General features: G+C 46.4%; 1 protein-coding gene across 1 annotated transcript; it reads left to right on the forward strand.

The window, feature by feature from the left end:
* Positions 1-682: 682 nt before the first annotated feature.
* Positions 683-24,837, forward strand: SRP68 (signal recognition particle 68). The gene is made up of 16 exons (XM_052657164.1): positions 683-866; positions 2,710-2,776; positions 4,822-4,935; positions 7,889-8,084; positions 8,622-8,704; positions 8,949-9,058; positions 9,397-9,479; positions 9,797-9,937; positions 16,486-16,584; positions 17,517-17,581; positions 19,717-19,873; positions 20,748-20,842; positions 21,312-21,441; positions 23,036-23,111; positions 23,548-23,600; positions 24,033-24,837. Exons 1-16 carry the CDS (start codon positions 683-685, stop codon positions 24,258-24,260), a joined length of 1,881 nt encoding a protein of 626 aa, XP_052513124.1. The 3' UTR covers positions 24,261-24,837.
* Positions 24,838-26,273: the final 1,436 nt, after the last annotated feature.

Below are 26,273 nucleotides of genomic sequence, written 5' to 3' on the forward strand. Positions count from 1 at the left end.
CAAGAGTCGGACACGACTGCACCACTTTCACACATTGACAGATGAGCGAAGAAAGGTTTAGAGAGAGATTAAGCTATTTGCCCGTATCTCCCAGCCATAACGACAGAGCCAGAATTAGAGCTCGCAGTGCCATATTGCAGAGCAAAGGTTCATAGTCTTCCACGCTTCAACACTTCTCTCTGCTCGAACTACTCGAAGTCCAAAGAAGGGCACAGATCCCCATGCATCTGAGAGTTCCTGCATCAAGGCCGGCTCCAGAGGACGGCGCAGACAGAGGCTGTCCCCTTCCAGGCGGGGTGTTTCCTTCCTTAGGGTGGGAATCCTAGCTCCCAGGTTTCCGGGGAGGAAGACACTCCGGGATGCAAAGATCTTATCCAACGGGGTCTCCCGCGCAGGGATGCAGGAGGCGGGGCCGGGTCCTCCATCCAAGGAAGACTGCCTCCAGGAGACCTTAACAGCTACCGCGTCCTCGCCCCTCCAGGGTCCCCAGCCCTAATCCCGCCACCGCTGCAGACCCAGAATCGGCATCCACGCGCAGGTGCGCTACCACAAGTGGCCGTTGCCTGCGGGCAGGGCTGTCGGCGGCGGAGTCCGCCGCTATCCCGTCAGCCAGTCCGAGCCGGCCGGGCTCTCTGCCACCCGTGTCGTCTCGCCTCCTCTATCCCGTCCTGCTCTGCGGCGCATGGGCAAGATGGCTGCTGAGAAGCAGGTTCCTGGCGGCGGCGGCAGCGGCGGTAGTAGCGGCGGGGGCAGCGGCGGGAGCGGTGGTGGACGCAGTGCTGGAGGAGAGGAAAATAAGGAAAACGAGCGGCCTTCGGCTGGGTCGAAGGCACACAAAGAATTCGGGGATAGCCTGAGTTTGGAGAGTATCCTACAGTAGTCGGGCCTAACTCGGCAATGACTACGTGTCGATCTGGCGAGCCGGCGGGCGGGAGAGGCGGTGGGGCCGCCTCATCCTGGGCAGGAGAGGCCGAGGGGTGCACTTGCTCTCGCCCCGACTTCCTGGGCACTTAACAGTTCCAGGGTCTGCTCTTCGACTGACTTTTCTTCGCATCCCGTCTGCCCTCTGCGCTGGGGAACGTTCTCTTCTTTCAGTCGGCACCAGAAATTGGGGCAGTTTTCGGCAGTTTCCCCGCAGTTGCCCAGTTTGAGGGGGCTGGTGGTGGGTCTGACACTGGCCACTCTGATGAACTTGGCACCTGGGGCTGCTGAAGTGGGGAGAAAGAAACTGCAGTCTCGACGTTTTGGCTTAATAGTTCTGTCTGACAGCCGTCGGAGAGTACATAGTAAAAAGTACAGTTTGATGCTCTGCAAGTGGAGGCGAAGGTTGACTGTTCCAAGGAAAGGCTTTTTGCCCGTTTTGAATATAAATCATCAAAGATTGTTACTTGTGTACATACTCTTAATATGCCTCGTGGGCATTTTGTCTTGTCGAGAGTCATTCAGATGAGCTGTTGAGGAATCGGTTTCTAGTTTTCATCAGAGTGTATCACGGTTGAGTGTGTATGATATTAGTTTGTGGCTTTTTGAAATGAAAATGTAGGCAAATTTCTGAAATAGTACATGTAGCTTGACTTTTTAACATACTGAAGTTTTTCAGCAGATGGCAGTTTTACTTTTTGAACTGGTGATAATCCTTCCAAATGGATGTTAGATTGCTCTGATTTTACTACAGATCTTGTACATGCTGGTTTCTTTTTAGTTGTTGAAATAGCCCTTTCATTGTTCTGTGTTTTAAATATCCCTATAAAGAAGTATTGAGGAAACTTTAAAAGAAAACTAAAATGGTAGATAAAGGTCATTGGACTTCCCAAAGTTTGGGACATAATCTTAAAATATTTTAAAAATTCTTCAAGAGGAGAATTTGGTCAATGCTTGTTCTTTTAAAAGCAAAACTGGTATTTTAATGCAAACTATGGCCTGGTTTGGTTGGCATGTGCTTGCCATAGGTGCAGACAGCATCACAGCTGTTAAGGAAAGTCAGGTTTGGCAGTTGTAGAAGGTTATGCAAATAGACTAGTAGTACACGTCATTTATAACCTGAATCTGCTTAAATGAGTAAAAACACTAGGTCCAGGTGTAAATCACTGGGAACCACCCCAAATGTAGTCAGCATTTATCAATAGAATCCAGCAGCTTGATTTAAATGGTTGGGTCTCATTAATCTTCAATGACTAAGGGTGCCCTCCTTTTTTAGTTTGAAGTAGTAACTGAAAGTTCAGGCTATCAGGTTTTTTACATGCTTAGCCCTGTCCTCCTGAGAAGGCAGTGGCAACCCACTCCAGTACTCTTCCCTGGAGAATCCCATGGATGGAGGAGCCTGGTAGGCTACAGGCCATGGGGTCGCTAAGAGTTGGACTTGACTGAGCGACTTTACTTTCACTTTTCACTTTCATGCATTGGAGAAGGAAATGGCAACCCACTCCAGTATCCTCACCTAGAGAATCCCAGGGACAGAGGAGCCTGTTGGGCTGCTGTCTATGGGGTCCCACAGAGTCGGACTCGACTTAGCAGCAGCAGCCCTGTCCTCTGACAAGGTAGCTATTGAAAATGGTCACTAGAGATTTCACTAGTTAATGTACTAAGCATTTTAGAAATGTTTAATGAGCTGTAATTTGATACAAATAGATTAATGGTACTAATATGGATGAAAGTTTTGGATTATTTGGATTCTTGGCACTGTAAGCTTTTCCTTAATCTTGACTCTAGTTCTTCAGATTATAAAGGAGTCCCAGCAGCAGCACGGTTTACGGCATGGAGACTTCCAGAGGTACAGGTTAGTATCGCTTGCAAGGTGTATAGATTTCTCTGGCTTTTTCAGACTTGGTTTGCCTTTGTTACTACCCTCACTCCTGTGCCTTACCAGAAAGTATACCTGGAAAGTCTAGTTCTTAACTTATATCAAATCCTTAAAAAGATACTTAATTTTCAAATTTGAAAAGAGTGAATCTCTTTATCTACTTTGCCTTAAGACTTTGCAGATACATGGAAGCTTCAGGCGAAAATAACAAGGAATTGTGATTTTTTTTTTTTTTTAATTTAACCATGTTACAGAATCTGGGTTATATCCCAGGTCTTGGCATTTGCTGTTCTGATTCCTGTCCTTGTAGTTTTGCTTTGTCCGGAACATGGCCTTTCGTGTCCAGATTCTCTCACCTATTACTCAGTGGTATTCCATTGCAGGGGTGAACCGTCGTCTGCTTTTATCCTCCAGTTGAATGGCTGTTTGGACTCCAATTTTGTTTTGTTTTGTTTTCCTAGTTATTATTAATCTTTTTAATGTTGGATTTTCAATTAGATTTTTTGGTAGTAAAATATAACATAAAAATGACTTTGTGTACATTTTAGCCCATATTTCTTTTAGTACATAAATATATTTGTGTATGTGTGCCTACCAAATACTATTTTTCTTCTTCTAGTCTTTCTCTGTGCTTTTTTTTTCCATAAGTTTGCTCACATTGTGTATACAACTTTGTATTCTGCTCTTTTGCCGGACATTATGTATTAAGTAATTCTCCATGTTTATAAAAATGTTCTGTACATGTGATTTTTATTAGTTGTGTTATAACCTGATATATATCTATATCAGCTATATAGACATACCATAGTTTATTTACCTTTTCCCCTGAGCTGGTTATTTATATGGTAGCCAGTTTTGTAGGCTTAAAAATTTTGTTCCCGTGAATCTCTGATCATTCCTCTCTGTATTTCTGATTATTTCCTTAGTGTAAGAGTAGACTCTCAGTTCAGGAAGTATGAGCATTTTTAAGGATCTTGATAAATGCATCGCCAGAAAATTTTTACCAATTTGCATTTCTATCCATAATATGTATGTTCCATTTGATTTTTATGTAAAAGGGTAAGTGATAATTAAAGTATAATAATGAATTGAGGAAAAAGACCTATAGTTCATAGATTCAGTCAGACTTTTTTTTTTAATAACCCATTCCTTGGTAGCTTTAAGACTGAGATGTTGAAGTTACTGTTTAAGTATCATTTTATATTGTAAATTTTACGCTGTTTTGAGTAAGAGTGGTAAAATTTTGCATGTATTTTTATTTTTTTATTTTCTTTTTCTTTTTGCATGTATTTTTACACTAGCTTAGTCAAAATACTTTTATTGCCCATCTGTATGTTAGGCACTGTGCTAAGACATTGGGAGAAATTTGAAAATAAAATCATCTTTGTACTCAAGGAGTTTATATTAGTGAGAGATGTAAGAACATGATTATAATATTCTCAAACTATAGCAGAAGTAAGAATTAAAAACTGCATGAGTACAGAAGAGAGAGGCTTGGCATAAGAGGTGACATTCATCGTGTTTCTTGGTGACATCCCTGTTCACCTCATTTTCTTCAGATGCGCTTGTAGTTCCTTTCTCCATGCCTTCCTCATCATCCCAGTCTCCGTCAGGATGCCCCTTCTTCCCTCTTACATCCATCAGAATCTGACTCATTCTTTCAAAGCCCGCCAAAAGCCCACTCCAGTGAAGAGGGTTAGCAAGAAGAGAAAGGTTACTCGTGTCACTTTGGATTTGCCGTTTGCCTCACTTTTGTGGTTGCCGTTTTGTCTTCATGACTCTCTCCAGCGTGAGTGTGGTTCTTTGAGAGTGGGCACCATGTCCTCTGTCTCTTCACGTGTTCTGTAACTCCAGTCATCGCCTTGCGTGTTTCCATTCAGTAAACATTTGCAAGAGGATGGTGGTATCTATAGCAACCATAAGTAGAATATCCCAAACTTTTGACCTTGCCTTATTATAGAACTTACTGTTGAAAGTACTATCCGCTTAGCTGAATGGTTTTGGGTTGTGGTTTCTTACAGGGGCTACTGTTCGCGTAGACAAAGACGTCTTCGGAAAACACTCAACTTTAAGATGGGGAACAGACACAAATTCACAGGGAAAAAAGTAACTGAAGATCTTCTGACTGATAACAGGTACTGACTGCTCAGTGCTGAGTACATCTTGTTAATACATTTATTGAACAATTACAGTGTGACAGATGTCGTGCCACACACTTGAGTTATTTCATGTGGTTTTTGTAGCAGCTCTGTGGAATCGGCATCTTTTCTACTACTCCTCCATTATGAGGAAACTGGGACTTCCCTGGCGGTCCAGTGGTTAAAACCCTGCACTCCCAATGCAGGGGCTACAGGTTCAATCCCTGATCAGGAAATTAGGATCCCATGCATAGCATGGCCCAAAAAAACAAACAGAAAACAGGCTCAGAGAGACTCTGTAACTTGTTCAGAAATAACTGTGGTGGAATGGTAAATGTTGAAGTCAGTGATTAGACTAATAACCTGATTGGTTATTAGGTAAGGTTTCTGGAATGCAAATTTCAGTGTCTCTTCAGTTCAATCGCTCAGTCATGTCCGACTCTTTGCAACTCCATGGACTGCAGCATGCCACGCCTCCCTGTCCAGAACCAGCTCCTGGAGTTTACCCAACTCATGCCCATTGAGTCGGTGATGCCATCCAACCATCTCATCCTCTGTCATCCCCTTCTCCTCCTGCCTTCAGTCTTTCCCAGCATCAGGGTCTTTTCAGATGAGTCAGCTCTTCACATTAGGTGGCCAAAGTACTGGAATTCCAGCTTCAACGTCAGTCCTTCCAATGAACACTCAGGACTGATCTCCTTTAGGATAGACTGGTTGGATCTCCTTATAGTCCAAGGGACTCTCAAGAGTCTTCTCCAACACCACAGTTCAAAAGCATCAGTTCTGCGCTCAGCTTTCTTTATAGTCCAACTCTCAGTATACGTCCATGACTACTGGAAAAACCATAACTAGATGGACCTTTGTTGGCAAACAAACCTTTGTTGGCTGCTTTTTAATATGCTGTCTAGGTTGGTCATAACTTTTCTTCCAAGGAGAAAGCGTCTCTTAATTTCATGGCTGCAGTCACCATCTGCAGTGATTTTGGAGCCCAAAAATATAAAGTCTGGCACTGTTTCCACTGTTTCCCCATCTCTTTGCCATGAAGTGATGGGACCAGATGCCATGATCTTAGTTTTCTGGATGTTGAGCTTTAAGCCAACTTTTTCACCCTCCCTTTCATCAAGAGGTTCTTTAGTTCTTCTTCACTTTCTGCCATAAGGGTGGTGTCATCTCCATATCTGAGTTTATTGATAATTCTCCTGGCAATCTTGATTCCAGCTTGTGCTTCCTCCAGCCCAGCATTTCTTATGATGTACTCTGCATATAAGTTAAATAAGCAGGGTGACAATATACAGCCTTGATGTACTCCTTTCCCTATTTGGAACCAGTCTATTGTTCCCTGTCCAGTTCTAACTGTTGCTTCCTGACCTGCATACAGAGTTTTCAACAGGCAGGTCAGGTGGTCTGGTATTCCCATCTCTCTCAGAATTTTCCACAGTTTATTGTGATCCACACAGTCAAAGGCTTTGGCAAAGTCAATCAGCAGAAATACATGTTTTTCTGGAACTCTCTTGCTTTTTCAATGATCCAGTCGATGTTGGCAATTTGATCTCTGGTTCCTCTGGCTTTTCTAAAACCAGCTTGAACATTTGGAAGTTCACGGTTCACGTATTGCTGAAGCCTGGCTTGGAGAATTTTGAGCGTTACTTTACTAGCGTGTGAGATGAGTGCAATTGTGCGGTAGTTTGAGCCTTCTTTGGCATTGCCTTTCTTTGGGATTGGAATGAAAACTGACCTTTTCCAGTCCTGTGGCCTTAAATCAGTATATCTCAAGTGAAATCTGGCCATATGTAAAGTACTACCTAAGAGTTCTGTATTTCATTGCTGAGTATGTACATGGTGGTTAACATGATACGATTACTCTATCAAGCAGTGTGTGTTAATAGTCTGGGGGTCAGTATCTCAGACTGACTGACTTGGCTGCACCAGGTACTAGTTGTGGCATGCAGGATCTGGGTCCCTGATAAGGGATGGAACCTGGGCCCCCTGCCTTGGGAGTGTGAAGTCTTAACCATTGTACCACCAGGGATGTCCCTCTATATCTGTATTTAAACCAAGAGCTCAAAAACAAGAGATGCCAACTTCACCTTTTAAAAGCAAGATCATTTACATATGTGTGACCTAGCCATAAAGAGGAATGAAATCTTGCCATTTGCCACAACATAGATGAACTTGGAGAGCATCATGTTAAATGAAATTAGAGGAAGACAAATACCATGCATTTTCAAGTCTATGTGCAATCTAAAAAACAACTGAACAAATAAAACAGACTCATAGAGAACAAGTTGGTGGTTGCCAGAGGGAAGGGAAATAGGAAGGAGTCAGTAAAAGAGGGGAAGGGGATTAAGAGGTAAAAACTTCCAGTCATGAAATAATTCCCGGTCATGATTCATGGGGATGTAATGCACAACATAGGGAATATAGTCAGTAATACCTCATACCCTGCACCTGAAACTAATGCAGAATTTTAAGTCAGTTATACTTCAGTAAGGGCTTTCCAGGTGGTGCAGTGGTAAAGAATCTGCCTGCAACACAGGAAACGTAGGTTCGATCCCTGTGTCAGGAAGATCCCCTGGGAAAGGGAATGGCTACCCACTCCAGTATTCTGGCCTGGAAAATCTCATGGACAGAGGAACCTGGAGGGCTACAGTCTATGGGGTCACAAAGAGTCAAACACGACTGAGCGACTAACACCACCAAGTCTGGGTTTGCCAAGTTTGAGGTGGTAGCAGGTTTTTCCAATGAGATACGTCTAGTAGGTGATTAGAAACCTACCGGAGATGCTGATTTGGGAACCATGGTTGATGCTGTGAGAAGAGCAGCTCTGAGGAGAAAAGCAAAGGAGGGCGTAGGGAAAAGTTGAGAGGCCGAGGATTACTCCTCAGAGGATACCTGAGTCTGGTGCTCCTTGCCTTCGCTGTTCAGTCGGCCTGTTCTGTCTCTGATTTAGATATTTGCTTCTGGTTCTGATGGATGCTGAGAGAGCCTGGAGCTATGCCATGCAGCTCAAACAGGAAGCCAACACCGAGCCCCGAAAACGGTTCCACTTATTGTCTCGCCTACGCAAAGCCGTGAAGCATGCTGAGGAGTTGGAACGCTTGTGTGAGAGCAATCGTGTGGATGCCAAGACCAAGTTGGAGGCTCAGGTTAGTGTCATAACATCAGCTTTGCTTTATTGTGGAGATTAGAGATGTGACTTTAAAAATAATAATAATACAGTTAAACAGAACAGAGTCTCTTCCATTGTATGTTGGTAATCAGGGGAGGAAAAAACCTAATCTTGCTTTTAAAAGGTGAAGTTGGCTCTTACTTTTGAGCTCCTGGATTTTAAGAATTGGCTCTAACTTTTAAGAAAGCCCGTGCTTCTTTTGATATGTATGTGAAAAACTTATATCTGGGAAGTTCACAAAGTAAAAATTTTGTTTTTAATGGTATAGCCCAGAAGTGGGTTGTTGAGTAAAACAAAGAGAGTAAATTTTCTTTATTTTGAAGTTCTCTCCTGGGAAGTAGATGAATCATAAATTACCCATGGGTCACATTTTATTAGTGAGATACATTTTTTGATTTTTTTAGAATCAACCTGAATATCTATTCTTGATATCAGAGTTTGAAGCGAGTAGAGGTTGGGCTGTACCCTGGTTCCTGCATATTGAAGCAGTGTCCCTTTTCCCGTCACCTCACAGGCTTACACGGCTTACCTGTCAGGAATGCTGCGGTTCGAACATCAAGAGTGGAAAGCTGCCATTGAGGCTTTTAATAAATGCAAGTAAGTCCTCTGGCCCAAAGGCTGTGGCTGGTTTTGATAAGAGTCACATGGAAGCTGCGGATCAGCCAGTGATTGCTTCTGTGAAAGCTGTTACGGTTTCTTTCTTTTTGCCTTCTCTTGAGAAATGTGGATTGTTCTCTTTCAGCCTCAGAACTTGCCAGTTCTAGTAGTTGATCTGTGTTCCTTGTGAGTTTATTTTCTTAAAGCGAGGCTGCTATGAACCGTGATGTTCCTTGCCTGGCAGGACTATCTACGAGAAGCTGGCCAGCGCCTTCACAGAAGAGCAGGCTGTGCTGTACAACCAGCGGGTGGAGGAGATCTCGCCCAACATTCGCTACTGTGCCTACAACATTGGTGAGCGGGGCTGTGCGGGGCAGCGACAGGCGGCCTGCGGGACCTGGATGATGGCTTTAACTTTCCTCCTTTTCCCCCGCATCCTTCTTTGGTGTGGGTTTGTGTTGATGAAGAGTACAGTTGTCAGTGTCAGCTCTGCTCGACATCCAGAAGGCAGTTCCCTAGCTTCAGTTTTGGCCCCGCTGTATCTGTGCCCACCCAGAGCCTTGTGAAAGGACTTAGGATTCATTGAAATGCGCTGGTGGATGGGGAAGAGCTTGGAGTTGAATCTGAGAGTTCTTGAGGAAACAACCAAGACACTTGAGGGTTTTCCTCTCAATCTCTCTCTCTTTTCTCAGGGGACCAGTCAGCTATCAATGAACTCATGCAGATGAGATTGAGGTCTGGGGGCACTGAGGGTCTCCTGGCTGAAAAATTGGAGGTAATCTAGTATGCACATGCTGTGAAAAGTCTTCGGTTTGAAAAAATGTCCAATAAAAGAAGTAACACACAATCCCCTCATCCAGGGATAATTGCTGTTAATATATGCATATTTATATCTATATTTTTAATGAAAAGTTTTTGTCACTTAATTTTTTTTTTTTTTGCTGTGCTTTGTAGTTGTGGGATTTTAGTTCCCTGGCCCAAGGATGTGTAATACGTTAGTTGCAGGAAGAGACAAACGATAGTTTCCAGTGAGCTTCACCTAATCACTCACATCCACGGTTGAAGCTTTAACATTTTATTACTATTTTCTAGGCATTGATCACTCAGACGCGAGCCAAGCAGGCAGCCACCATGAGTGAAGTGGAATGGAGGGGCAGGACGGTTCCTGTGAAGATCGACAAAGTGAGGATCTTTTTATTGGGTTTGGCCGACAACGAGGCCGCCATCGTCCAGGTATGGAGCTGGGCCTGTTCTGTTCTCTCAGGTGTGTCTGCCCATTGTCCTTGTGTGTTTAAGATACGATATTTTGTTGCTGATTAGGATTTGGGTAACCATCTCCAGATGCACGCTCTTGAATAGAATTCTTTTGAAAGCTGAGTTTATCAGGGAGTTTTCATGTTGACAGTGACGGCCTTCAGTGAAAATGGGAGCAGCAGAGGGCTGCTTCAAGTCAGGGGTGACATTTGGCCCAGCCGGTGGTGCAGCAGCACGGCTGTTAGGTCTTGTGTCTCGCTGACCTCTCATCCTCACCTTCCAGCCCTGAAGGGTCACCTCTTGTCCCTGGGTCCTTAAAAGACAGCCTGGCTAAACCCGATCAGCTTGTTGTACGAGTGGTGTTTATGCGGTATTCATGCAGAGCCGTACTGCCCGATGCTCCTGCTGACATAATTATTACCTGATTGTGGGTGTGAACAACCAAAAGAGTTCCAGAAGAGAAGAGATTCTGGTGATCTTGGTTTGTATGGAGTAGACAGTGATGGAGGCATTTTTTAGAGCTCCTTCTCTGTATTAGGTGAAGAACTTCTGAAAAAAAGACCACGCTACTCCCTGTGTCTCCAGCCTCAGCAGGGACCAGTGGCATTTCATGAGACTTCACAGCTGGCTGCTGTCCCCAGAGGGATATGTGTGTGAGGCGCTTTGCTAGTTGTGCTGATGGGTTGTTAAGCATCCAGGCCTTTCAGTGACTTGTTCCAAAGCGGCTCCTTTGGTTGGGGGCAGCTTTCAACAACTGAAGGATTTCTTTGCGCCTTTTGTCTATATTGCATATGGCCCCTCACCTCCCCCTTTATTTGCTTACAGGACAGAAGATTAGAACAGTACCAAAAAGTTGAGTTTTCATTCATCTAAAAGTCTAAACTTTTTCTGACAGTATTTCATTGGCCCTTAACAGTATAGAGGCCTCTCTTCTTGACTAGGGCTGACAGCAACCATTTAGATTATGCAGCTGGTTTTCTCTTTCAAGTGATACATACTGGAAGAAGAGAGCTGCCACAGATCTGTGCCAGGCATCAGTGATAATCAGGAATTCTGGATAGAATAGGGAGATTTAGTAAGTAACTTTAAAGCTATTCATGCTTACCATTTATACAATAGAAGTGTTTATAAGAGATCAGCCTACAGACTGACTTCCCATATACCTTCACTGATACTGCATTGTACTAAAAGGAAAATATGTTTCAAGCCCTTTGTATTTGCAAGATATAACTTTTTTGTTAGACTGAGATCCAGTTTCACGTTTTTTTTTAACTAACACGTTGTAAGGATTTTTCATGTTCTGACAAATTGTTTCACCAAATTTTTTATTACCTGGTGGTCACCTGGACAGATAGCACAGAGACAAGCAGGGAGTGTAGTGATCCTCCTTTATATCCTGGATATACTGCTTAATGCTCTCGTGTGTTTTCTCTCTTCACACTGTGAGGTGGGTGATACTCATTTTACAGATGGGAAAGCTGTCACCTGTCCATAACCATATGTCTGACAGAAGGGAGTGCCTGCGTTTAAAACCATACCCTTTTGATTCCAAAGCTCATGTTCCTTGAAATTTTCCACATAGCCTTAGATTCATCAGGAAGGTTAGTAACAGGATCGTTTTATGTGGTTTTGGTGAAAAGCTAAATGTAAGTTCACTTAACAGAAAAGCAGGGTCCTGGGCCTCTGACTGAAAAAGTTGAATTTTAATGAAGATCTTAATGGAAAAAAGTAGTCCTTCACAGGAGAATCCTCTCCACTTCAGAAGGTTACTGAGGTAGGGGTTTCCCACGTGGGAGGAGAAGATACAGGCATGTTTTATCTGAATTTATCTTTCTTTTGCTTTTTTTTACAAATAGAGAATAAGGTCTAAGTGGGGGAGGTATTTTTGCCTTATTCATAAAGTAATTCAGATTGGGCTAAATTAGACCAGGTGAAAAACATTTCACAATTGCACATGAAGCTGTTGCCTTTAAAATTGAAGATCACTTCAGTCGCGGGTGACTAGTTGAGCTTTATGCACATATAAAAGGATTACTCTCAAACTCGGGTTTTAGTGTAGGTGAAGGGCTGACTTCTGGATCTCCAGGTTATAGTCCCCCTTACAAAGCAGTTCAAAGAAATTCCCTAGTGGTACAGTGCTTGGGAGTCTGCCTTGCAGTGCAGGGAATACCAGCTCAGTCCTTGGGGAACTGGGATCCCGCACGCTGCAGAGCAGCTAAGCTCGCACACCACTAGAGATTGGGGTGCCGCAGTGAAAGATCCCGCATGCCCAAACTAAAACCTGATGCAGCCAAATAAATAAATACTAAAAAAAAAGTTCAAGATTGGCCAACATTTTGGTAATATTGGCAAGAAAGGGCAGTGACATGATTCCAGCCTTGACTAGATAAAGATTCTCACGGTTGGTCATCTCATCGCAGCTGCTGTTAGTTGTGTGTTCCCACCTCGCCTTCAGTGTGCGTGTTTATGGTGTTAAATATATTCTTTTTAAAAGCCCTTCTTTATACAGATAGTGGCAGGTGGATTTTTTTAGGGTTGGTGTCAGGGTTATACATCCCTTGTAAAACAAGTTTAGGGATGTTCCCTCCTCTGCTTTCTGAAAGAGTATGTAACTTTTTGTTTTCTCCTTAAATGGTCGTTATAATTCACTAGTGATACTATTGGGCCTGGAGTTTTCTTTGTGGGAAGATTTTTATAATTTTTTTTTGCCTGTTTTAAAAAATATATAATTCCTTTATGAGTTGGAGGGCTATTCAGATTTTCTGTTTCATCTTGTGTCAGTTTGGATTTTATATTTTTAAAGTATGTATGTATTAATAGTACTTACATTAATTAATGTAAGTATTGTATTAATTTCATGTAAATTGTTGGTTTTATTGACAGTTTATAAATCCTCTTATCATTTTAGTGTTCGTAGAATCTGTAGTGTTATCTTCTGTTAGGTGCCTGGTTAATGTGCTGGTTGTGGTGAATACAGTTAATTGTGGTCTTTAAGGATCTTACGGTGAATTAGGATCGCTTGAATATCCAAGACCTTTAAATAATTTGGTTGAACAAACAAAATGTGTATTAATCCCAGGAATCCCATTAAGGTTTTAACCTTAAAAACAGTTACATGCCTGATAATGCTGCATCACACATACACCAGGTCAAGCCAGTAAGAAAATAATTTAAGTACGGTGTCAAAGGAAGTTTGGCGAAACCCTTAGATTTCAGGCGTAGCTCTGTGGCTGACGAACTGTGTACTGAATTGAATGAACCCTGGGTTATTATGCATGGGAAAGGCCCTTTGGCTATTCGGGGCTAATCTCCAGAACTGCTTGCTCACTGGTGCGCTTGGCAGCTGATTTGCCAGCTCTGCTTATTGTATGGAGCTTTCTCTGCCCAGGAGACGGGGCTTCTCACTGCAGTGTGTCCTGACCCTGCTGCTGTTGGTGTTTCCCACCCTCTGGCAACTGGGTTGGAGGAATCTGGTAGCCCCCCACTTCTTGGTTGCTTGTAGAGGTTTTTATGACTTTTAAATACTAAAACAGCAGTTTACTGAAAAGCAAGAAGAAAGAAATAATTCAAGGAGATAATACTAAACTGCAGAGACTGGAGCTGAGGCTTAATCAGCTGCCAAATCCAGCTGCAGCAGCCACCTTTTCTTGAGCCAAGCTTTAGGTCTTCATGTCTTTAATATTGTCTTACTTTCTCTTTTGTTTTTATTTTGCTTTGTTAATACTTGATCACACCTGAATTGTCTTGGTGGTAATTTGAGGATGTCACGCAGCTGGGGTGGGGGCAGGTTAAAAATGTCTGTAGGTTTGATGATTCTTATAATCTATTTTTACGTGAGGTTTGTGTCCTTCTTTACTCGATTTCTGTTTGTTTTTTCCTAGACCTCACTGTGCCAAGGGAGGCGGGCTCCCATTCCCTTGGTTCTCCTGCGGGTGTGGTGGAGAATGTGGCTGGACTCACCTTGCTGTCTCTGTCACACCAAGTAGACAAGTGAAAACAGTCTGGGAGTTCTGTCTTTAAGAGCTGAGGGCCTCGCCTCAGGACACACACAGCTGGTTTTCCTCAGCCTTGAGACGTGCCTTGGGGCTGTGGAAAAGCACTTCTGAGAGTGTTTGAAGTTTTATAAAAATTGATCTCAAACTTGTTTGTGAGGACTGAGTAACGCGTTACTTCTGGGCTACGGGTTTCTCCCTGTCACGGGTCCACCGGGGAGACCTAGGCTGGCCACAAATTCTTCTGCAGGGAGTTGGCCCGTGTGTGCAGAAGCAGTTCTTGTTGGTTTTGTGGCAGACCTGAGCCGCCTGCATGTGGGCTCTGAGGGACCCTCCCTCTGCATACACGTGGAGAGGTGTTTCTTGTTCCACTGTCCCTTCAGAATTACGTTTGCCTCCGAGATAGGTTTACAGAATAAGAGTGTAAGTGACAAAATGTGTTTCAGGCTTCCTCTGTGGACGTTTTGCCCAGCCCAGGGAGAACCGTGAGAGGTTCTGCTCCAGAGATGAGTGGTCTCTGTCCCTGTGCAGTGTGGCTGTGTACGAACACAGCCGACTGACGGCCTGTGATCCAGATCGGCCTTTCCCTTCATTGTGGTTTAAGACCTTTGTAAGATCCCAGGGGAACGAAGAATTTTCTGGAAGCAGAGGGGAGGGAGGTTTGCCGCTCTTCAGTACCTTGATGCAGAGTGCCTTTATTCAAAGGGAATGAAGGTAATACCTGGCAGTAAAGAGGTATAGCATTTTCGCATCATATTAATTTTTTTTTACTTGAGCCATTCCTTCCCTAGGAAAGGAGGCAGGTCCCACATAGCTGGTAAAACCAAATGGCTCTTTTCTTCTACTTAAGCACTCACTGCCCCAACTGCTGAACCCCACCGGTCTTAAAAGGGTGTTGGTGGCATGTTTGCTGGATTGCACGATGCCAGGCTGGTGCTGGAGCTCACTTGCCTGCTCACGACGTGGCTCTGGTGTGTGTGTGTGTGGCTGGTCCAGGGCTGTTTCATATCTTATTCCAGTTGTTAATTGTGCAGCTGCCCCGGTCCACAGGATTTGTACTTTGAAAAACTTGGCTAGTTTGATTAAACGAGTAGAGAGAATCTTGCTGACTTGAGGTCCTTCACAGTGTTTGGTGTGAAGTGTGTTTCTCCAGAGCCGGGCTGTCTGGTACCTTAGCCACCTGCTCACATACGGCTGTTTACATTGATTAGACTTGCGGGTGCTCAGCAGCCACCTGTAGCTGGTGCCCACACTGGACCACGCAGGGACGCCACCGTCACAGAAAGTGCTGGGGGACAGCCCTGCTCTAGCCTGCAGTGTGTTAATGGTGTCTGGGTTTGCCTTTATAAATTTATAGACTAGCCATGCCCCTGATTTGTTCCTCAGTTACTGAACAACAAGAAAGTCAAGTAACTTATAAATAGAAAAGTATGTTTGATTTATATTGGGTAATTTACAAGGAAGTTTTGGGTTTTTTTTTCTTCCTCACACTGGAAACTAGGAAAAACATGAGAGCTCTTAAGAGAAGAAAAGCTTTTTCTGAAGGCCCCTCCCAACCATATCTTAAAGGAGTGGGCAGTACTGGGTTTTCTTTTGAGCTTTCCTGGAGGTCAGTTGAATGTCAAGAGATCAGATTGGATGTTAGTTTCTGTGGAAAGTCAAATATAATCATGGGAATGTTGATGTTCTAATGTCAGAGTGGGTCTGCCAGTAACACAAGTTCATCTCCTTTCTGCTTTTTGTCCATTCCTACCTGCTTAGTCAGATTCCTTAGGATGATAATGTGGTTTGGCAGGTATTCAGTTAATGAATCACCTTTTGCCTTATCCCGGTTGGCTGGCACAGGGGCAACGCCCTGTGCTTTGCAGAGACTTATTAAATGCTTGTCAGCTTCATCTGCCCTGAGATGTTCTCAGCATAGCCGTATGGAATAACTCCTATATGCAGGAAAACCTCATATGGCATTTAGGAGAGAAATATATCTTTGGTTATTAGTAATGTCATTAGTAATGTCACTCACTCACTCACCTACTTGGGACTTAGAAGAAATCCAGTATCTACAACTCTGTTGGGTTACATTTGCAAGGGAAAGAAACTTGTGCTGTGCTTCAGAGTGAGGTGGCAGTGCCCCAAATCTAGTCCCTAAGGCTCCCCTGAAATGCCAGGTGCTGGTCCTGAGCACAGGTAGAGGCATTGAAGGAAAAGAGTAGAAAGTTCTGTGATGGAGGAAAGATGAAAGCCTCTGTTGGTTGACGGTTTAGATCAGTGGTATTGATGTTTTTCAGTATGTTCACTTTACATCTATATATACACGCTTCTCATTTCCATACAAATTAACGAATAAAACCATAAGAAAAATTGTATATGATAAAGAATATTAACAGTTGAAATGCTCTCTGATCCAGGCTGTTTTTTGGTTGGATGTGTGTATTTATGTCTAACAGGAGGAATCAAAGCACTATCATGCCCTCCTCCATCAGAATACCATGACTTACTCAAAAAGAAACTCTTTCGCCACCTTCTGCCTCTGTTTAGGCTGAGAGTGAAGAAACCAAGGAGCGTCTGTTTGAATCCATGCTCAGTGAATGTCGGGACGCCATCCAGGCCGTGCGGGAAGAGCTCAAGTCAGATCAGGTAGGACTCTCAGCTGAGTCCCCGCTCTTGCTCTGAGCTGAGGTCCTCTCTGCTCTGTGTGTCACATTCCCAGAGCAGGGACTCTTAGCCACCGTTGTACTTAGATGTGGCGATTTTGGCTGACCAGCAAGAGCAGCCTCCTCTGGGCTCCACCAAATTGAGAAACTCTTTCCCTCTGTCCTGCTTGTCCTAATGGCTTCATGTTTTATCTGTTGAGCCTCCGGTCTCAAATCCATATCTCCAGGTGGATTTCTCCGGTGCTCCCTTTTTCTAATAATATCGCTGTGATTCATTCAGGCATCTAGGCTGGAAACCTCAGAACCGTTTTTGTCCTTCTTCCCTGTTGCCAAAAAGCCTGTCTGTTCTCCCTGTGTGATTCCCCCCTCCCTTCGTCCATTCCACCTGTCACTGATGAACTTTATTATGCCTGGACTCGTAGAAAAGTCCCCTGATTTCTCTGTCCAGGCTAATCAAGAGATCCTAAACTTCTCCACGTCTGTAAGGCCTCCTACCGTGTAAGGTCACATCTTCACAGGTTCCTCACTTTAGGAGCCATTCTTCAGTCAACCAGGAAGGCAGGAGCTGATGGCACGAGGCATAGACCTTGGGTCTAAGACACAGGTCCTAAAACAGAGCCGTGGCCTGAGGACTGTCTGCCTTAATGCTTTGAGTCTGAACACTGGACGCAGTGGCCAGGAGGCCTTCCCAGCCGTTACTCTGAATTCTCGTTCACGTCTGGTTTTTCTTTGTCAGTGGAAACTGAGTGACCTTGTCGTTCCAGAAAAGCCCAGGAGTTCTCTGATATTTGAGGACCTCAACTTCGTAGTCTGTGCCTGTGTCCCAGGGCACTTTGAGGTCCACACCATTGAATGAGGTGGTCAGAGCCAAGGACGTAATCAGCCATTTAATCTCTACCTTCTTACATTCTGCAGAAACAGAGAGATTACACCCTAGACGTGGAGTCGGGGAAGGTGTCCAACCTTCAGTACCTGCACAGGTAAGAGATGTGACACTTTGGCTTTTTAACCTCGCATGATGTGTCATTGGAACAAGAGTATGCGCAGTTTATGTACATTATAATTTACCGATACATATTCAAATATGAGTGCATCTGTGCACATTTTTGCATATGAGATTTGCGTGTGTATATTATTCTAATATCTGTATAATTTCCCGTTTTTGTACAACAGAAGAACTAGAATGTAACCGATAACTTTGGAGTTCCCTGTGGCCCCCTTGCTGATTCCTGCCCCTCTTCTAGAGCTCATCGCTCTCCTTGTAGGAGCGCCAGGCTCCTAGAGTGACCCTCCTCTGCGTTCTGAATGGCTTACGTTGTCCTGTCCACATTTAAGTTCAAGTTCAATCCAACTTTAATTCCATCTAGAGTTTATTTTTGAGTGCGGTAAAGATCCGCGTCACCTTTGTCCACGAGGGTGACGGATTGTTGCCGCGTGCGGTTTATGGGCCGGGGTGTCCTTCCCCGCTGGCGCGCAGGCGGACATCCCGCACTCCCTGCACGCTGGCTTTCTGGACTCTGCTGCTCTGTCTGCACGGACGCCGGCGCTGTGATTTACTGTGACTTCATCACCGGTCTTGGTGTCTGGTCCAGCACGTTGTCCCCCCACCCCCACCCCACCAGCTTTCTCCTTGGGCACATCTTGATTGGTTTTATCCCTTTGCTCTTTCATACCCATTTTCAAATTGCCTTGTCAAGTTTAAGTTTTTAAAAGATAGGTCATTTTGTCTCACAGAAAAGAGGAGGAAGGAAGAGTGACATTTTTCAAACTTCCTGGGAGAAATAAAATTCCACTTCTCCCCAGGTGCTCTTTCCATGTGACCTTGAAATTTTTAATGTCTTAGTCACTGCTTACAACTTTTTAGTGAACCTGGCAATATTTTCAGTCATTCCCAACCCCTGCCCTCCAGCCATTTTAGTAAAAACAAAACCAAAAAAAACTCCTCTCTCTGCTTTAATCTCCATTCTTAGAGAATTTGGTATTATGTCGCATTGACTGCCTTACGGTTCAGATGCACAGAATATTAGCAGCAACAGTCCTTATCTCCCTTCTGTTTCAATAAGCCCGTGAGAAACAAGGCTTTAGGAGGTTAGGGGACGTATTGGTAGTTAACAGCCACAAAGAGGCAAAGGCAGTTGTCAGCCTCCTAGCCTTGAAAGACCAAGAGCTTCAGCGGGGCTCAGGACACTTCCACATTGTGAAGCCCCCTCGCCCTGGGATCTGTCTTCCCACCTCCACATGTAGCTGGTATAGGGACAGTGAGCAGTTAGGACCAGAGGCCAGCTTTGGGATAGATTAAAGTCAGGAATCTAGTAGCTCTTGTATTGTAGTAAAGCTCTGATATCTTAATAAAAATGTATCTAGATTCCTGTTCTGCTCGGTGAATAACAGTTATTTGTTTTGAGAGTCTGATTTTTCTGCAGAGCTCTAGGAAAGCCCATCTCATGACTTCTCAGATGCAGCCACTTTTGAGGATCCCTGGTGGCCCAATGGTTAGGACTCTACACTTTCAATGAAGGGGGCACAGGTTCAGTCCATGGTCAGGAACTAAGTTCCCACAAGCCTGACAGTGCCAGTTTTAATTCTTTTGGTATTTACCTCCATGTGTCTAAATGACATGTGTACGTTGCTACTTGTTGATTTGGGCTTTTAGCATTTATTACTACTTTCTTCTACAGCCTTCTCACCAGTTCTACTCCTGCTCTTCACCCTGACCCCTCGGGCCTTCCACCTGACTCCTACACAAGCTCTCTCATTTCCGATACTGTTGTATTTGTTTAGGCCTTATTTCAGGAACTAGCTTGCTATCCATCTCTCGTCTTAAGGAACAGCAGTGTCCTCTGAAATTGGTAACTCTCTAAAGATACAGAAGATATAATTCAAGTTAAAATCAAATTTTGTCATAAGGTCTCATGCGGGTCCCCTGCGAGTTCGCCACCAAACAGCAGCCAGAGTCGAAGGTCCGTGGAGGCTGAGGCCCAGGCCTCCCAGCCCTGCCGGGCGACACGCCCTCGCCCTCGCAGCTCCCCAGGGCGGCCCAGCTTGTGGTCCAGTGCTCTTCCCAGCACATCCGCCTCCCTGAGCATCACCTGAGCTGACATGTGGTCCATTCTAGCTACCTGACTTACATCAAGCTGTCAACAGCGATCAAGCGGAACGAGAACATGGCTAAAGGGCTGCAGAAGGCCCTGCTGCAGCAGCAGCCGGACGATGACAGCAAGCGCGCCCCTCGGCCCCAGGACCTGATCCGGCTTTATGACATCATTCTGCAGGTGACCCCGGAGGGTTGGGAAAGCCTGTCCTGTGCGTGGGTTGGCTGCAAAATGACATAGCAAAAGGGTTGTGATAGCCAGGAGCTGTTGATGACTCGGTAAAAGACAGAAGTTCTTGTTTTCATACCAGTTCAGCTGTCCGTGAACCTGATATCCAGACGTGTTGATGTGTTTTGTTGTTGTTTAGAGTGTTAGTCATGTCTGACTCTTTAGTGACCCTGTGGATTATAGCTCACCAGGCTCCTCTGTCCACGGGATTTCCCATGGACAGAATACTGGAGTGGGTTGCCATTCCCTTCTCCAGGGGATCTTCCCAGTCCAAGGATTGAGCCCATGTCTCCTGCATCGGCAGGCAGGTGCTTTACCACTGAGCCCCAGGGAAGCCTGTGTGGATATGTAGACATGGGTATACCCCCGGTATTCATCACTGAGCACTTGCTGTGCAGGCTGGTCGCCCACTTGCCTTGACGTGTCCTGGGACCTGAGGCCACGCTGCCTCGGCCCCCCGGGAGCTCATCGGTGAGGGAGTTTGAGACCCCTCCCCACAGTCAAGGTGTCTGTGTAGGCGCCACACAAGGGGCCCATCTGAAATGAGAGTTCAGAACCAGAGGGATCCCCTCCAGCTGAGAGGGTCTAGGGAGCCTCTGAAGAAGGTGAATCATGACTGAGAGAAAGAGGCCACGTGGGCTCTCAGGGTCAGGAGGGCGGAGGTGATGCCAGGTGTGGCTGCAGCTGAGTCACTCGTCACAGACGTCCCCGTTACCTGAAGCCCAGGCTCGCTCTTTCTGCCCACGTCTGTCCTTCCAAATCTTCTGTCAAACACTCAGTGTGGGTCCCCCTCTTCATGAGTTTTCCTGTTACATCTGTTGTGCAGAATTTGGTGGAATTGCTCCAGCTTCCTGGCTTAGAGGAGGATAGAGCCTTCCAGAAAGAGATAGGCCTCAAAACTCTGGTCTACAAGGCTTACAGGTAAGTTCCCCTGGGATGGGCAGGGCTCCCCTCAACCATTGGAAGGTTCTAGAAGCTTTGGGAGCATGTCCCTGGAAGGTTGGGTTTTGGTTTTTGAAAGACATGAGTGGTTATGACCTAGATGTGTGGGTGGTGTAGGTAGCATTTGCAGCTGGACAACGTCCCTCCTTCCTGCCTGTCTTCATCTTCCTGGGCCTTTTGGGAATTACAGCTTTTTTACAGAGTTAGCAGTAAGTAAAAGACAGTGGGTCAGCTTTGGACCTACACTGTCAAGTCAGCTCCAGTTTCAAGGAGGAGTCTGCAGGTTAGCCTGGCGAACTGGAACAGTGAGAATGGTGAATTCTCCCACCCCAGGGAGTGAGCCTGGCGTTAAAAGACGCGATGGTTTATTTAGCCTAAACAGCAAGGAAAGCCTTGATCTTGGGTGATTATTGCTTAAGAATACTATGGCTCTTTGCTTCCCCGTCAGGTGTTTCTTCATCGCTCAGTCCTACGTGCTGGTGAAGAAGTGGAGTGAAGCCCTTGTCCTGTATGATAGGGTCCTGAAATACGCGGATGAAGTGAATTCCGACGCCGGAGCCTTCAAGAACAGCCTCAAGGTAAGCCAGTGGCCTCGCCTGTTTCTAAGCCCTGAGCAGTTGGCCGTGAGGCTGTGATGCCTTCTCAGGCAGGTCCTGCTTGGTCAGCCTTGGGATGTGGTGCGCCCGAGTGCCTGGGAGCTGTGGGTGTAACTCGTGGCAGCGTTCCAGCCCGAAGAGGACTCAAGTACTAAGAGAGACGGCCTTCACCCGGTGTACAGCCCCAGAGCACTGTTCTCAGGCTCGGCTCTGTGTGGGAACTGCTTCCAAGGTGGATGTCTGGCTCTAGTTGGTGTGGGATGAGAATTGGGGTTTTTATAATATTTATTTACTTTTTTGCACTGGGGCTTTTTTAAGCCCTTCAGTGATTCTACTCTGCAGAAGTGGAGAACCACTGGTGAAGCCTCTCCACATGAGGGTGTGGGGACCACCAGCAGCAGCAGCATTTGGGAGTTTGCTAGAAATGCAGATTCTCAGGCCAGGGTACAGGTCTATGGAGTCTAAAAGTGTATTTTACTTTAGCTAGACTGCCATGTGATAGGGTATATGTCAAAGCTTACGTGCCAATCTGGTGTATTTTACTGATTTTTGAATGACAGCTAGATTTTTAAGCTTATGGACTGCTGTGAGGTTACACAGATTCTTAACGCAGTGGTTCAGGGGACCCATGTATATTTTACAAGTAGGAACTATTCAGAAAAGCGGGGTTAAGGTTACTGTTACCAACGTTACAGCCAGTGTGGGAGTGTCTACCTGGAACAGCCCTGGGCTCAGCCGTAGAGAAAACTTTGGTTTCTGCCTTCAGAGAGCTTGTGGTTTTGCTGCAGCCACAAGACTTGCATAGGACCCATCTCCGAATACAAGAAGGAGGCGAAATAAGAGTAGGTGGGAGGCGGGCGTGGGCAGTGGGAGGGGTGACCAGTGTGGCAGCATGGTCGGGTGGGGTGTTGTTGAAATGTGGAGACAAACCAGCATGGACGGTCTGTCTCCGGAGAGAAGTAAGAAGGGTTTCACGAAAGCCCGTCTGCCCTAACATGCCAGGGTTTAGGTTAGGGGGGAACTAAGAGGAAGCAGGCATGAGGGGTGCAGCAGTATCCAGACCTGACCGATCATTCCAGATTCTGCCAAGTGAGAAGCTGAGGCAAGAGAAGGGCTGTGAGTAGGGGCTGAGGTCCTCGAGCCAGGTGGCCAGGCTCTGGGTCCCGCCCTGTGGCCACTGGGGACGTGACTGGACACGTTCTTTGGCCTCTCTGTGCTTTGTCTTCTCACCTGTAAAATGCAGGTACAGACTGTCCCGGGATTATCATGAAGATGAAATTGACAGTTGTGTGGATTGCTTAGGGCAGTGCCTGGCACATAATCCATTTGGTGTATGATAAGTGTGTTAATGTTATCTTTGTCATTATTATTTTCAGGCAGTATTACTTAAGACATGGCATAGATTTCTCGCCTTGAAACGGGCTAGTTTCTATGTTTTGCTTTTTTTAATAGGGAAAACGTTTAAATTACCTGAAATCCGTGAAAACACCAGTCGGGTTACTTAGCTTGGGTTAGTTTGGTGCACCTCTCTGGCCCGGCCCTGGCTCACGGGTCCATGTCTTCCTCACTGTCACAGGACCTGCCGGACGTGCAGGAGCTCATCACACAAGTGAGGTCGGAGAAGTGCTCCCTGCAGGCAGCCGCGATCCTGGGTGAGCCGCGCGCCTCTTCCCTGCGGCCTGTGTCCCCGGACTCCCCTTCTCTGCTGCTCCTCTTCTCTCCCACCCCCTACACCACTGGTGTAAGACTGAAAGGGGTTGTTTCGGTTGATCCGTGAGATTTTAGTTTTTCCTGCCATTTCCTCTGCCCCCGTGAGGCATCAGGTTATGTGGAAGAATCTGGAGGAACCCTGGCATGCGGTCCCCCTGCCTGTCCAGGGAGCCATGCCGGCCGCACTGGGCTGAGCACGCTGGTTCTGGGTGTGTGGTCTGTTATCGGCACGACTTGTCTGCCTTGGGTTGGAGAGGGCTGACTCCCCACAGATGGGCTGCCTTTATCCCTGGGGTTTAGGATCCAGGCGGGTGATAGGTATCATTCAAGCCTGTTGCGTTAAGTCCATGTTCTCACTGAATCCTGTGAAACTTTCAGATACAAACGATGCCCACCAGACAGAAACCTCTTCCCAAGTCAAGGACAATAAGGTAAGTGGGCTGTGGCTTTTGAAGAATAAACAGGATTTTGTGACTCCCTAGGAGCATGTACTCATCTGTAGAGCAGAGGGCCCTTCATTTATCAGGAAACACCCTCCCTTCCCCGCTCCTTTTACTCCGGACCTGAAAGCTGCCTGTGTTATGTTAGGTTAAGTTACGTTAAGTTAGGTGTCATGTAAATGGTCCCAAATAAAGTTAGGGACCTGCTGTGCACTCTGGTTGGGAGCTCTGGCTCTGACTCAGACAGCGGACAGGCATGTATCCCACTCTAGCCCACCACTCTCAGCCTCTCTAGATTTCAGTGACTCTCAGCTATAAATAAAGTGAGGACATAATAGCCCCTCACAGGAGGTTTGTGGGGATCGAATGTTTCACCGATGGGCTGTGATTAACTCTGGGTTCCTGCTTTGGTTTGACTTCCAGCCCCTGGTTGAACGGTTTGAGACCTTCTGCCTGGACCCTTCCCTCGTCACCAAGCAAGCCAACCTGGTGCACTTCCCGCCGGGGTTCCAGCCCATTCCCTGCAAGCCTTTGTTCTTTGACCTGGCCCTCAACCATGTGGCTTTCCCGCCCCTCGAGGACAAGCTGGAGCAGAAGGCCAAGAGCGGCCTCACCGGGTACATCAAGGGCATCTTTGGATTCAGGAGCTAACCAGGCCCTTCCTCAGGGAGGGGAGAGTCTGACTCTCAGTCTGTGTTGTGAGAAAACCCCAGCAGGTTCCGTGACATTAAGTCCAGGTCTGCGTCGGCCCAGGGCAGAGTGTGCCGTCCTTGGCCCGCCTTCCTGTGTCTCGTGTGTGTACACTTCCGTTCCCACCCGGTGTGCTGGGAGGACGCCCTGTAGTCTTCTGGTAAACGTGTGCAGGGTCCTGTGTCGTCCTCCCCGGGGAGGGGCCCTGCCACCTGGTCTCAACTGAGCCACGGTCAGGACTGTTTTTGTGGGGTCCACACCTGGCACGGACGGGGGCTCGCATGCTTTGTCGTGTTTCTTCAGTACCATGGATTTGAATGAACTCATCCTTGCTGTGAGCACCCAGGAGCCCTTGAAGAGTTGGTCTGAGACGAGACGTTGGCAGCATCACCCCAGGGTTACAGTCAGCCTTATTCCCCTCCACCTCTGAGCGAAAGTTGAGAAGTTTCAGAACAAGCAAAGAGCTCTATTTTTAGAAGAAATATGTTACCCTCAGAAATGATGAAAACAAATCTTCTATTAAAAGGCAAAGATGCTGGCTGCTCTGCCCGTTCTTTACACTCCCCCTTTCCCGTCTGGTCCCGGCTCTCTCCTTGGGAGCCTTGTTGCAAAATCCTGTCCTGTCACGTGCTTCCTGACTTCCTGGCAGTGCGGGTCTGTCTGATGCCTGATAAGAGTGTAGAGGCCCTACAGGATTTCCCCACCTGTAATTTTTATATGCCATCATATTTTAGTCAGTTTCCTTCCTTACTCTTGTTTTTTCTCAGTCACTTTTTTATATCTATTACAGCATCAACAGTAGAATTCCCAAAAGCAAGGTCGGACAGCAAGGAATAAAAGTGACTTAAACATGAGACGCATGAAGCTCTGTGGGCTCAGTGGGCCGCTGTCTTCCCGGTGGACGGCGGAGCGGCTCGCCGGAAGTGGTGGGAGGAAGAGCAGCTGTGTCTGTTAGACCTGAGCGTCGGCTCCGGAGGTGCTTGGGGAGATGTGCTCCTCTCCTTCTGGGGTTTGCTTTGGGTCAGTGAGCCTCAGGAAGCGGATTTTTTTCTTCTAATTAGAAGTTTCATAGTCTGTGCCATATAAGTTAGGGATATCCTTTCCTCTTTCCTTACTTCCTGAAGGTACAGCGCAGATGACCTTAGGTTGAGGTCCTGGATCTCGGTCCCGAAGATCCAGTCAGTGTTCCTGACGGGTGGTGGGCAGAGCGCTGGGGACCTTGCTTCTCCCTCAGCCCCATCCCGTTCCCCAGCGCCCTTGGCAGCCCCAGGCCTGGGGTCTCAGGTTCTGCACCTCCCTCGCCTCTTCTCAGCGCTGACCTGGGCTGCAGCCACAGCTGGGCTGTCCTGCAGCCTCGGGAACCCAGTTCGAGGCCCCACTGTGTGGGCAGCCCTCCAGCCAACTTGGGCCAGTGTCTGTGGCACTGGGGGGTGGGGTTGGGGGGATCCTATGAAAAGGATAGAAGGTCCTGTTCTCATCTGGGAAGGTGTCAGTTTGTCTTGCTCAGAGTAGGTCCCTCCAGGTTTTCTTACTTTCTTTAGAGTGCTGGCAACGAGGGGGAGCCAGAATGCTGGGTTGGTCATTCAGACTGAGCCTTTTCTGAGCTTTCTCATGAAAAGAAGCACACTAGGGACTCCTCTCCGCATAGTGGCCCTGCTCTTCAGCCTGTGAGACTGTGACAAGACGTGTTTGTATTAAAAGCACATATTTACCTGAGAAGACAGACCTGCAGGGCAGAGGTCACGCTTAGCTCTCACGTCTCTTCACCCGGAATCCCCGGACATTGAACAGGCTGTGTCACTGGGGAGCGGAACCCCATCCTGTCTCAGGCCCGGGAGCGGCTGATGCGTCACATGGGACGGGTTCAGAGTCAGGCCCAGGGATCAGCTGTCTTTGCTGGGTGGGTTCACAGGATGAATCCGCAGAGGCCACCCGCTCCTGCCTTCCTGGGAGGAGGTTGCAGGTGTGAGGGAG

This window comes from Budorcas taxicolor, chromosome 19 (assembly GCF_023091745.1).
Source record: "Budorcas taxicolor isolate Tak-1 chromosome 19, Takin1.1, whole genome shotgun sequence".
Taxonomy (NCBI): Eukaryota; Metazoa; Chordata; class Mammalia; order Artiodactyla; family Bovidae; genus Budorcas; species Budorcas taxicolor.